This window comes from Sitophilus oryzae, unplaced genomic scaffold (genome assembly GCF_002938485.1).
Source record: "Sitophilus oryzae breed Bouriz unplaced genomic scaffold, Soryzae_2.0 scaffold_488_pilon_pilon, whole genome shotgun sequence".
NCBI classification, from domain to species: Eukaryota; Metazoa; Arthropoda; class Insecta; order Coleoptera; family Curculionidae; genus Sitophilus; species Sitophilus oryzae.
Window position 1 is genome coordinate 1433975 of NW_022147071.1, and position 13070 is coordinate 1447044.

At 31.5% G+C, this 13070-nt stretch overlaps 1 protein-coding gene across 1 annotated transcript; it reads right to left on the reverse strand.

The window, feature by feature from the left end:
* Positions 1 to 5067: 5067 nt before the first annotated feature.
* On the reverse strand, positions 5068 to 8734 carry LOC115886420 (cytochrome P450 6a2-like). Its single transcript, XM_030905553.1, has 4 exons — positions 7597 to 8734; positions 6124 to 6375; positions 5562 to 5746; positions 5068 to 5500 (listed from the first exon to the last, which is right to left on the reverse strand). The coding sequence occupies exons 1-3, from the start codon at positions 8660 to 8662 to the stop codon at positions 5583 to 5585; spliced, it is 1482 nt and encodes a 493-aa protein (XP_030761413.1). The 5' UTR covers positions 8663 to 8734; the 3' UTR covers positions 5068 to 5500; positions 5562 to 5582.
* Positions 8735 to 13070: the final 4336 nt, after the last annotated feature.

A 13070-nucleotide genomic window follows, 5' to 3' on the forward strand; every position in this document is an offset into this window, starting at 1 on the left:
TTTCTCAGGTAAGATTTCGACAGACGATGACAGAAGAAAAGCAGATGACGTCCCATACCAATCTATTTATTTTACTAAAAAAAGTTTCTAATTATTTTTAAGTTATCTATGGATGGGTTTAAATATAAATCCGTCATGCGTCGTGTCTTGTTGTTTTTAACCAGTTTTATTGGTTTATTTAAAAAATGACAGATCGTATTTCAATTTTATTGGTTTGACGGAACGATGAACGACAAACGGACGCCGATGCGTATGAACTCGCCTTTAGATTTTTGTCATTTTTGACGCTTGTCAAAGTCTTGCCAAATTATAGGTTGTAATTTTGTGTCAACTTTTGTTGAATACCCTGCGTTTTGGAAGATGATGCATTTTGATTCGTATTATTACGTGTGTTTTGTGTCTTTTGAAGTCAAGTGGAGGAAAAATCGAGTGAAAATTAACTGTAGACCCAGAGCACAGTTTATGGTTAATACTCGCTGCCCAGGCAGGAAGTCTTAAACCAATGAAGTTGCCATCGATAAAGTTTGTATACCATTTCGTCGTAGATAAGTGCATCTCGTATAAGGTAGAAGGATCAAACTAAACACATACTAAAAACTGGAGTAGCTGTAAAATATCGACATCACACGATAGGCAAATAATGGATTTTAGTACTGCAGAAAAATAATGTCAAAAGGTACTGGTTTAAAAAAATTAAGATTAAAGTTAATTAATCAACCTTTAAGGTATAAAATTTGGTAGGAGTTATTATTAATAAAATAGTTTGTTTTATTTACCTATGTTGTTTTATTTATTCCTGCGGAATATTACAAATTTGTATTTGTACATAAGTTATATTGAAAATATAATCATAAATGCGGGTAGTTTCATAAAGCTTGAAAGTAAATAATAGTTCTTTTTTATATTTTTTTGGTATGTAGTGTCTTCTTCTTGTTTGTTTTGTATTAACACATACCGTTTTTATTAAATAAAATAACTCGATTACATTTTTTCAGTTTTATACAGTTTTTTTCACAATATTTTGAAGTAATCACTTGTCATCTTGTCAATCAAATTTTAAATATTTTCTGCTATGCGTTCCAGTTGTACCAACTTATTTCTTTGTAAAATAAAATAAACTACTTTGAAATTAAAATGACAGACACATCTATCACTGTCAAGGATCTTCTCGTTGGACAGACTATAGATAATATACGCTGTATACTCTTTTTTTGTTAGATGGAAAATTAAAAATGCTACAGATGCCCGACGTACTACGTACTATTGCCTAACCCTGTAGATACCTAATAGCCTTGTTTATATTATACAAGGCTAATAGTAATTATATGACAATTTTCATTGTACTAGACAGTAATCAGAAATTACTTACTAGTCAAGCAAAATACATAAAATATTTAAAATATTGTAATTAATTTTTAAAATTATCAGTGAGATCTCGCAGGTATATATTTGTAATTCCTTTATTCAAATCATTTTTAACATTATACTTCCATTATAACATACAGTAATTACGAATTGATGGTTAAAAAAGCGCCACAGTAGCCTTGGAGACCACAATCATTTTTAATACTCTCTGGTCGATACTTATACAGGGCGAATCTTAAATAAGTTCAAATATCTTCAGGATTGGTGGATCTCGATAAAAGGAACATATTTTCTCTTTATCGTTTTTCAAATAAGCCCAAAATAATCGAGTTATTTTACTTTAAAAATTAAAAAAACATATTTTCTGCTTAAATTTTGAGAACCATCGAATTTTTGCTGGTATCATCGTATTCTTGCTTGTAAATTTAATTTGCTACATTCATGTTGCCATATTATCAAGTTATTATGTTTTTTTAACTAAAAAATTTAAAAAAAAATTGAAAGAAAACTCATAGATGTGTCGAAATATACCACCCCTAGTTTTTAGTATCTAACTGTCGTCTAGAGAATGACCTCGCTAAAATTATTATCGATTGTGATTCCGTAGCCGTCTTTCACATTGATTTTTTTAGATCATATATTAATGTGGAGATAATCATAATAAATAATTAAATATCATTGTTGATATCTCTTTGTATTATTATTTTTGCCTAGTCTAGCAAATCATCGTGATTCATGAATACGAATCACCTGACTAAATTTCAATGTATTATAATCTCAAAATATTTTATCTCGTTCATTTAAATTCAAAATTGATTTTGTGGTTGGGTATAGATAAGTGTGCGAAATATTGCGAAATATTAATGCTTGTTATTATTGTTACGATAAAAAGATAAACAGAAGGATTGTTTTAAAGTGTTATAGTATTATTATTAGATAATCGGAAATCTGGAAACTATAGAGGTTATTAACTTTTTCAGGGTTGCAAAATATTACAGAAGTAACAGATGCTCTGATGTTGTTGGTTTGCTTAAAATATGTACGCAACTGAATTACAAACCTGTTTACAATAATATTGTATTTTGTACAAAACGAGTAGTGGTTTAAAAGCGATTCGGTGGTAGCTCTGCTATAAAAAATGTCAAGTTGCCGCCATTTATTTATTTACTTCCTGACATTGTCATTCGTTTTGACACTTTAGTTTTGTAGTACGAGTTTTTGGCTTAAAGAAATAGCGTTGTGATACTTTATGCTTAGAAATTTTTACTATAGTCTATAAAATGAATAACTTTGAATTTTGACCGTTATTTTTTACCAACATGTCAAATATAAAATCCCTCTGTCAAAAAAGTTACTGATATTCTTTAAATTGAGTGCCTGAACGAATCAGATAGGTAACTCTTTTTACTTTCATGAAATAGAAAAGGAAAATAATAAAACAAGTGACAGTTCTTCCTCTTCTTGCAAAAATCAACACGAAATGTCATAATTGACAAAAGTAAAATGTCATCAGCTTTTGACACTTCTAAATATTAGACCAATGCCGTCTCTAATAGAACAGCCACGGGCGAGATTTATGACGTCACGCTAGTAGATACTACGGATTAATAAATATGTTGTAGAATACATGGAAAAAATAATTATTCCTCGTATTTTTGGTTTGTATTTTAAAAATGATATAGTTTACATGAAATATACATAATATACAGTTAATAAATACAATATAATATACTTAGATTAAGAAGATAATATATACCTATTTATTGTAATAAATACTTTGGCAAATAAACTATGAACCATACAGATGCAGCAAATGTTTTACAATATACAAATAATGTGGTACATAAGATAATGCGTAAAATGTAAAATATATTTTAAATTTTGGGGTTTGAAAATCGATCAAATTTAACAAAAAACATTCAATATCTACTAATAGTGATGTATTATTATTTGCAATCACAACATTTATTTATATATTATAATGTTTACTGCAATTAATAAACTAATATAAATTTGTCAAAAGATGACCACATATTTTTTTAAATTATTATTCTTAACACAAAAACTTTCTACACTGACTATGGAGTACGATTTCAGCCATATTTTAAAACATTTGCTGCATTTGTATGGTTCATAGTTTATTTGCCAAAGTATTTATTACTATAAATAGGTATATATATTGTATTTATTAACTAAATATTATGTATATTTCATGTAAACTATTTCATTTTTAAAATACAAACCAATAATACGAGGAATAATTATGTTTTCCATGTATTCTACAACATATTTATTAATCCGTAGTATCTAACTAGCGTGACGTCATAAATCTCGCTCTGAGGCTGTTCTATTAGAGACGGCATTGCGTCAGCATGGCCGCAAGTTGCTAACCTAATAAAATTAACACTAGAAAAGCCCGCGGGAACTGTCAAATTCAAAGTTATTCGTTTTACGGACTATAGCCGACCTTGCAGTCGAACATTGTTCTTTTTAGAACCTCTTTTAGTGCGAAGCGGTACAAGATAGCTTAATAGCCGTAAAATCTCATCGCAACTTTATTAGAATATTTTGAACGGGAAAGCGGTAGTAATATAAAAATAATAAAAAATACACATAATATTCACCCTAATTAATGCAATGTAAAAATACTTTTATTAAATATAAATAATATAGCTTAAAACAGTAGCAGTAAACAATAATTATTTTAATAAGTCTACTAAATTTTGGTTTCCGAATGTTGAAAACCAACATTTTGAAACTAGATTACTACTAATTATCACATAATTGACATTGACCTAAATGCATGGCCTGCAGTGGACTATAATTATTATAGAGATTTATTTTCTAATTGTACATTTCCTATTTTTGATAATTAATTTTCAAGGACATGCTACATATTACAACAATAATTTCACCGATGTAAGGGGGTAATGCAATTTTAACCAGATTAACTCAAATAAATCATTATAATAAACAAGAAGAAAACTGAATAATTTAAATAATCAAAAACAATTAAATTTTAAGTATATTAAATTACCTTTTTGTTGTGGAAAAAAGCATGCGTTGTGAGATTTGGCTATTTTTTACATTTTATGTTTTGATGAAATCTCATTTTATTATACCTATAGGTTAATTAATAAATAAGTAAGCAGTCAAATCACAAAAACAAAAACCGTCAAAGTATGCAGCAAACTGAAAATTTGGCATTAGACATTCAATTTTAAAATCAAGACATTCAAAGCAGTCAAAATTAAAAATAAATAATACAGAGAATCACTAAAAAACGTTGAAACCACAGTAATCAAAACTGATTCTTGCAACGCGTGTCGACTGAGTGATTAATTGCCGCTAGCGGCTATACAGGGTGTCCCAGAAATAAATGTAAGTATTTTAAGAGGTGGTAGATCTCGATAAAAGAAACATATTTTCTCTTTATCGTTTTTCAAATAAGTCAAAAATAACCAAGTTACTTGATTATTCGATTAAAAAAATCTTATAGCCTCTATATGCAGACTCACCCTGTATATGCAAATATTTAAAACTTCAAAAAAAAGTTCAAAATAACGAAGTTATTTTGCTTTGAAAATTTCCAAAAAAAAAGTTTTTTTGCTAACATTTTGAGAACCACTGGATCTTTTCTGGATTTTCTTTCTTGTAAATTTAGTCTTATACCTATGTTGCCATATTATCATGAAATAATGTGGTTTTAACAAAAAACTAAAAAAATTTCCATAGGCGTGTTTCTGGGGTTGAACTATTACTACCAATTAAAATACTTGCCCTTATTTCTGGGACACCCTGTATAGGCGCTTGATTTGATAATACTTATTTTTCGTTTAATGGTTAATGAAAATTTTAGGAATTTTCATTTTTAGAATATTTTTTTTCAGCTTAGCAATAACTCATAAACCATAAGGTATAATTATTATTAAATATATTGGCAATATAGCCAGTTATAGTGTGGTTATACTATGTCTTGATCAGTAAAAATTCTTGTTTTATCCACTACGAAGTCACATCAAAAGTCTCGTAACCTTCCAGAAAGTGTTTTTTTTTTCTTCCAGCTGTGTTCGACTTTTTTGTGATCGACTGTGCAGATTTTCAGAAGTTTTCAAAAGTTTACATATATGGCAGCCTAAAAAATGTATCTTTTAATTCAAAACATTGACTGAACCCCTAAAAATGAAAATACCTACCTTTAAATTTAATTTCTGTTCTTATATTTTATTGATATTTAGACACACATCACCATCAACAGATAACAGGAAATTGGTACTCTCCATGCTGATTGGTACTTTCGTTCTTTCGTTTAGGGTGAATTTGTACTTCCTCACTAAACTAGCTATTCCCAATTTCGTTTGTAACAATCCAAATCTCAAACCTTAAAAAACACCAGTGAGTTAAATAGAATAATTTTAGTTAAGTAAATATACGATTTTTTATATGACTATCAAAAAATTAACTAAAAATTTACGCTATCGAAAGAACGGTACAACTTATCTTAGATAGGAACTATAGGAAACAAAAAATAACCATCTTATTTGATAGTCAAGCAGCATAAACAACGAGAAGAAATTAGAAAAAGAACCTGAACAAATGAGGCAAATAAAATAAAGCACTAAAACTCAGGATCAGAGCTGGCTTGAAAACAGAATATTTTCACATTTCGTGTGGGTAACACTTAAAGGATGGCCACTTGTTATTGAAAAAAAAACACCTGAGTAGATTGCAGCTACTAACGTGTTTTAATAATTTTACCTATACACATCCTAGGTCCCTCTCCGAAGGGCATATAAGTAAAATCAGGTCTTGCAGCTTTGTTTTCCTCACTAAAATTCTCCGGATTAAATTTTTCAGGATCTGGATAATATTCTGGATCCTTGTGAAGTCCCCAAATGGGAATATTAACTCTGGTTCCGTTTTCAATGACCACTTCTGTGTCTGGGACTTTGTAAGTTTTGTTGCATATCCTGGGAAGAAAAGCTAGCGGTGGATATAGCCTCAACGTCTCTAAAAGAAAATGAGTTTAAAAAATACCTTTTAATGAACGTCTTGCCTTGATTTTTTTTAAATTGAAAGCCCCACGTATTTTAGCATCTTCCGATAGACATATTTTAGCTAATTTCAAAAATATATACCGGGTGTTGCTTCGTCGAGCGGGACATAGGAAATCCCATGTAAATTTTAATGGGGTCAATTATTGGATTCCATAATTATTTTAGAGAATAATTCTATTTAGGTTTATTGAAGAGCACTAAAATCCACATTCAAAAGAATAACTTTAGATATTTTTGATTAGCCCGTTTACGAGTTATCGCCGATTTCTTTTTAAATATTTCACCAGTCAAGGTAAAAGATAACTGTCAAATGAAGTTGTCATTTAATAGTACCTAAATTAATAAGTTATTGAATATTGTAATAATACTATAATTAACCTTGTAATTGATTACTTTATTTTACTTTAATTCATGTTAATTTGTATTTCTAAATACATCTTTAAGATTTCCGATGTAGGAATGAGTTTTCAATAATAATAAATACACTAAATAATAATAAATGCACTAAATAGGTAAGTTTCTGAATTGGCAACATGATGACAACTTCATTTGACAATTATCTTTTACCTTGACTGGTGCTCATAAGTAAATACAGGGCCATAAGAAAGGAGAAATATTTAAAAAGAAATCGGGCGATAACTCGTAAACAAGCTAATCAAAAATATCTTAAGTTATTCTTTTGAATATGGGTTTTAATGCTCTTCAATAAACCTAAATAGAATTATTCTCTAAAATAATTAGGGAACCCAATAATTGACCCCATTAAAATTTACATGGGATTTCGTATGTCCCGTCCGACGATGCAACACTCGGTATAGTTTAGTATACTTTGCGCTTACCGTTATCTATATACAGTGCATTTAAAAATGAAATGTTCCAGAATCATTTTAAGTGTCTCGCCCAATTTAAAATTTTCCTGTGTCCTATTTTAAGATAGTAAAAAGATATTTTAATGTATTTTTTCGCAAATATTCCGATTTTTTATCGGAAAATTTTTTAAAACGTCATTTTGACAGATACGACACCATCTTGATTTTTTTTAAATTGAAACCTCATATTTAAAGTAGGTAAGCCCAAAAATATGCTAAACTATATATTTTTGAAATTAGTTAAAATATGTCTACCGGAAGATGCTAAAATATGGTCGATGTCATCATGTCATCAAAATACTTACCATTTACAATCATATCAAGATAAGTCATTTCCATTAAAGCCTCGTGACTAAATTCTCCATTATATCTTTCCAACACCTTCAAAATTTCTGACCTCAATTTATCCTGAACGTCTTGATTTTGAGCCAATTCCAAAAACGCAAAAGTTATCGTGGTAGAAGATGTCTCAAACCCTGCCAGAAAGAATAGATAACATTGTGCAATAATTTCATCATTACTGATAGACTGGATCCCTATTTCCTTGTTGGAGTTCTTCAATTCCAACAGTAACTGCATAAAATCTTTCCTATAAAACTTGCTTTCCTCTCTAAACCTTATTGTGTCCAGTACAGTCTTTGAAAAGAACTCGGTAACATCCTTTGGAATGCTTTTAAATCTGATCAAACCCAGGAACCAATCAGGAAAAAGAAAAATACAGAAAATTCTCAAAATCTGGGGAGCAAAGACTTTTTTCGCAAAAACTCTGAACTCACTTTCTGGATTTTCCAGTGAGTTACATTCCAGTCCAAACGCGCAACTGGCTATAACGTCAGTAGTAAACCTAGCTCCCAATTCTTTGATATTAATAACTTCCTGATTTTCAGCACAATTATCCATTACCTTTTCTAAATCCTTGACTTTTTCCAGGAGAGTTTCAAACATCATCTTAATTTTCCCTGATGTGAAGGTGGGGGTGAGTTTTGATCTGAGCTGTTTCCATAACTCACCCTCTAAGTTGAATAAGTGCATGGATAGAGGTTCCGAAGGATGGTGGTAGAGTCCGTGACCTGTAAAGCTCCAAAAATCTCTTACCAGGATGTTTTTGATGATTACTGGATCGATAGGTATGTAGACTGGTTCAATAAAGGTATATGTTCCTCCATGTTTTAAGCCAAGGGCTTTAAACTGTTTATATTTTGCTAGAAAACCTTCGGCAAATGAGAGTTTCCCTGTCACTTCTCTTCTGGAGTTTCCGAAGAAAAACTCTGGTTCTAACTGAAATAAACCACGCCTTTTCCAGTAAGTATGCTTTCGTTTAACGTAAATGATGAATAATAGAACTATAAAAAATAAATAAACTAAAATCATTGTAATATGCAAGCGCACAAAACTTGATAAAGTCACACAGTGCGGAACATGCTGAATACTGAATGAAATGAAAATTGTATAATATGAAAATTGTTTGCCAATTAGGTACTACTAGGTATGGGTTTCTTAATAAGAAAACATCGATAGATACGCGGAATATGTTAATACTGACAAAATTTCTTGACATTTTCTTTATTGATAATTGTAAAATAAATACAGGATGAGGTTCCTACGATGTTCTCTATGGGTATCTCGGAAACTACTGGAGATACAGAGTCGGTTAAATGGGGAAAGAATTGCAGTTTTGTGGGGTCATAAATATTCGCCTTTCAGATTTTTGAAAAAGTCCATGGCTTACTAGATATTTCGAAAAAAACAAAAATCACCCCTTAGATGCAATTTTCCCAGTTATCGGGTAATTTCAGTTCTTTTTTATATCTTTAAACTCCTGTGCTTATACTCTTTTTCAACAAAAATCTACTGAGAAATGACTCAATAAAATTATGGCAAATATACCTGTCGATGTATTTCAAAGTATCGATTTTTTCTAAATCGATATTTTGGAGCGTCTCTAATTATTAATAATATTTTCAACCTTGATCTCAGATTTTTAAGTCTGGTACGTTTTTATTGCGGGAAATTATCATTTCGTTTTCTATCAGTACTTTTATGATAGGTGCATTATCTTGCAATAAAATTCCTCGAATTTAAACTATTATCTAAGAAATGCACAGTTTTTTTATAGAGCAAGATGAGTATCATGACTTATTTTATTGTAAAACTTGGAAAATAAGTTTGTTATAATAATGCTTTTATTTATTCACTATTCTAATAAAGAATATGCTTTCCTTCAGAAACTCTCTATCTATATTTATCATTATTACTAATGCTAAAACACTCTATTTGAAAGTCAATTAGAGAAAATAGTATGATTCATTGGCCAGCGATGTAAATATTTGTGATCAGGTAAAATTGATGAAAAAGGAGGCTTAACTTGCCGGCGCGCGGCAGGTCAGTCAGTAGTTGATAGGCCGGTCGGCTGTGTAGTGTTGTGTTTTGTCACAGAGCTGACAAATGGGGGTTGCGAGTCTTTTGACTAACATAGTTGCAAGTCGTTTGACTGTAAGCCAACGGGGTCGTTTGACCACAGGAAGAAAACCTCTTGTGACGTCCTGCCTTCGAGTTGGTCTTGAGAGTTTGAGGTCTCCATAATGTCTTCTCGATTTGACGATGCGGCGTTGGGGTAGTGAGCTACCCCAATTAGCTTATTCGATTGGGATGCGAATCTGTTTAGCGGCAGAATTGCGTCCGGGGGAAGCCCCTATACTATTTCAGATGACACTAGCTAGTTGTTGAAGATTATCAACCAATAGATCCGAATAATATTTAAATTAGATGGAAAATATGGAATGGGATGTGCTGCTGGATCTGTGTCTATGAAAGGAATGCGGACAAAAAACATTTAAATAAACAGCAATATATTTTATACGTCGACTTGACGAGTACGTCACCGCAAATCGCTCCGCCCACTTAGCCATTGGCTACTAAATGAATTTTCAGGTTTTTATTGATGGGACGCGTCGTCTAATTTTTTACGAAAAACATCGAGAGAATATCGTTTCCCCTCTCACGGATACCCCGTAGCCACAGAACGGACAGACGTACTGTACATATATTTTGCTAAGTAACTACTTTCAGTAGCGTAACTGATATTTTTGTTATTAACCAATATTATAACTTCTCTATTTTTAATAAAAATTTTATAATAAAAATATTGAAATTTCCAAAACATTTGACATATCTTTCAAGATATTTTTCAAAACCCAATCCTCAGTATAGTTTAACAAGCTGCTTGATAGTATTACAACGTAATAAATGCTAAATAATAATAGATAGAACATTTCTATCAATCACTGGTATAATTTCTCCTATTTGTATTTTTTTCAAATACCCTACCCTCCATATCCCACCAGATCCCTTTAATTGATTTAAATAAACTCGTTCTCATCAAAACCTTAATCGCCATGAGAAATAAAAACATCACCACCACCGATCGACCACCCATCAAACCAAACAAACCGCAGGGCCAGAAAAAAAATCGGCTTAAAAACCCCCGAAAAGCGGGGATTAACGGGCGAATAAAGAGTTTGAGCGCCCTCTACGGTCGAGACTGAGAGCGAAATAAATAATTTAAAGGCCGAGGAACGACCGCGAAAAACAAATCCAGTTGGCTTATCTTTCCGAACAATTGAACGGGGAATTTTCCGATTCGGTTGTGGACGCGTGCGTCGAGTGCGTTGCGTCGCGTCGGTCTATGTGGCACCGGCTTAAAAATTGACACGGATGGTCCGCACCAAAATTAAACGTTTTAGATCTATACTAATATATAAAATCCTTAAGTGACTGACATACTGATTAATCACGATCCTGCTCAAACCACTCAACGTAAGAAGCTCAATTTTGGTATACAGGTTGATTCTAGGGTGTAGAGGTTCGATAAGAAGGGATTTCTCGAAATTCCAGTTCCAAGGGGGTGGTGAAACCACCCCTCAAATATTACAATATTTTTTATTTAAAAAACGGCCAAGTTTCCGAAAAAACGCTTAAACACGTATATTTTATTTTGTTGTTTTACATATTTTAAGATTTTTTAAAAATGTATACAGGGTGTTTCGAAAAATCTGGTCATTGATTAATCACGATCCTGCTTAAAGCGCTTGTCGTAAAAAGCTGATTTTTGAAAAACGGATTGACTTTAGGGTGTAGAGGTTCGATAAGAAGGGATTTTTCGAAACTCGAATTCTAAGGGGGTGAAACCACCCTTCAAATATTAGAATATTTTTTATTTAAGAACCGGTGAGTTTTTCGGAAAAACTCTTAAACACGTATATTTTATTTTGGTGTTTTACATATTTTAAGATTTTTTAAAAATTTATACAGGGTGTTTCATAAAATATGACCATTGAGTAATTACGATTCTGCTTAAACTGCTTGACGTTTAAAGCTGGTTTTTGGCAAACGGATTGACTGTGGGGTGTAGAGGTTCGATAAGGAGGTGTTTCTCAAATCTCAAATTCCAAAAGGGTGAAAACGCCCCTCAAATAGTATTACAATATTTGCTGTTTAAAAAACGGTTAGTCTTTCGGGAAAACGCTTGGACACGCATAATTTATTTTGTTTTTTTACATATTTTGAAATTTTTTAAAAAAATCATACAGGGTGTTCCAAAAAGTTGGGTAATTGATTAACCACGATTCTGCTTAAACTGCTTGACGTAAAAAGCTTATTTTTGGCAAACGGATTTTTCGAAAGTCAAATTCCAACGAGGAAACTACCCCTCAAATATAACCAAGTTATATAATAATATCGCCATATTGTTTTTTTTCATGTTGACATACATGGGCGCCGGAAGAATGAAATTTAGGAGGGGGGGCAAGGTAAAAATGAATAAAAAATTGACATTTTTGGTAATTTTTGGGAAAACTGGAAATCGTCCGATTTTCACCAAAATTGGTATACACCCTATTTTGAAGTCGTAGATTACGTATCTGAACTTTTTTCTTGGCGGTCTCTTACTGTTTTTCAGAAAAACGGAAAATAATTTCAATATCGAATTTTTCTTAATTTCTCATATTTTTAAGGTTTTCTAGCACATATTTTGTTAGGTATTCAATAATCAATAATGTTTTTGCTATTTTCTGTTACTTTTTTAACCAATTCTATGCATAATAGAGGAAAATTTGCTAAAATAAATTTGTAAACAATCTGAAAATGTTAGATTATAGCTTTTTTCGGGTTCTTGTTATTACTGATTCTGAACCGTCCAAGAACTCTGCAGCGCATGCGCAAATGAAATAATGTCTTCATATTTCCTTCTGCGCATTCGCATCACAGTTCTAGGACGGTTCAGAATTGGTAATAAGAGAAACCCGAAGTAAGTTTATTTGTTTCTGGCATTTAAAGCAACGTTGCCAATGCTAAACAAAAAAAGGCGGTCGCCAGAAGAACGGCTCCTTTCCATAACTGCTATTTTACCAACGAGATCTGACTATTTATACCGACGAAGTTGCACGAAAGAGTTTTGATTGCATTGGTTACAACTTCCATGCAGAGGGTGTTAATCTTTTGTTGTTATATTATTAGATTAACTAAAAAAAGATTAACCCCCTCCGCAAAGAAGTTAAAACCAATGCAATCAAAACTCTTCCGCGTAATTTTGTGGATATAGGTGTATATTTAATTATTGTCGATCTCATAATAGGTAATTTATTTAAAATCCGTAATCACCCGAAAAAATAGAAGATATGGCAACGTTGTAAATTTTAAAATTTCTAGATTAGGTCTAGAATATATTTGTCCCTCTTATTACATAGGAGAGAGAAAGAAGGATATATCAAATGTCAAACTT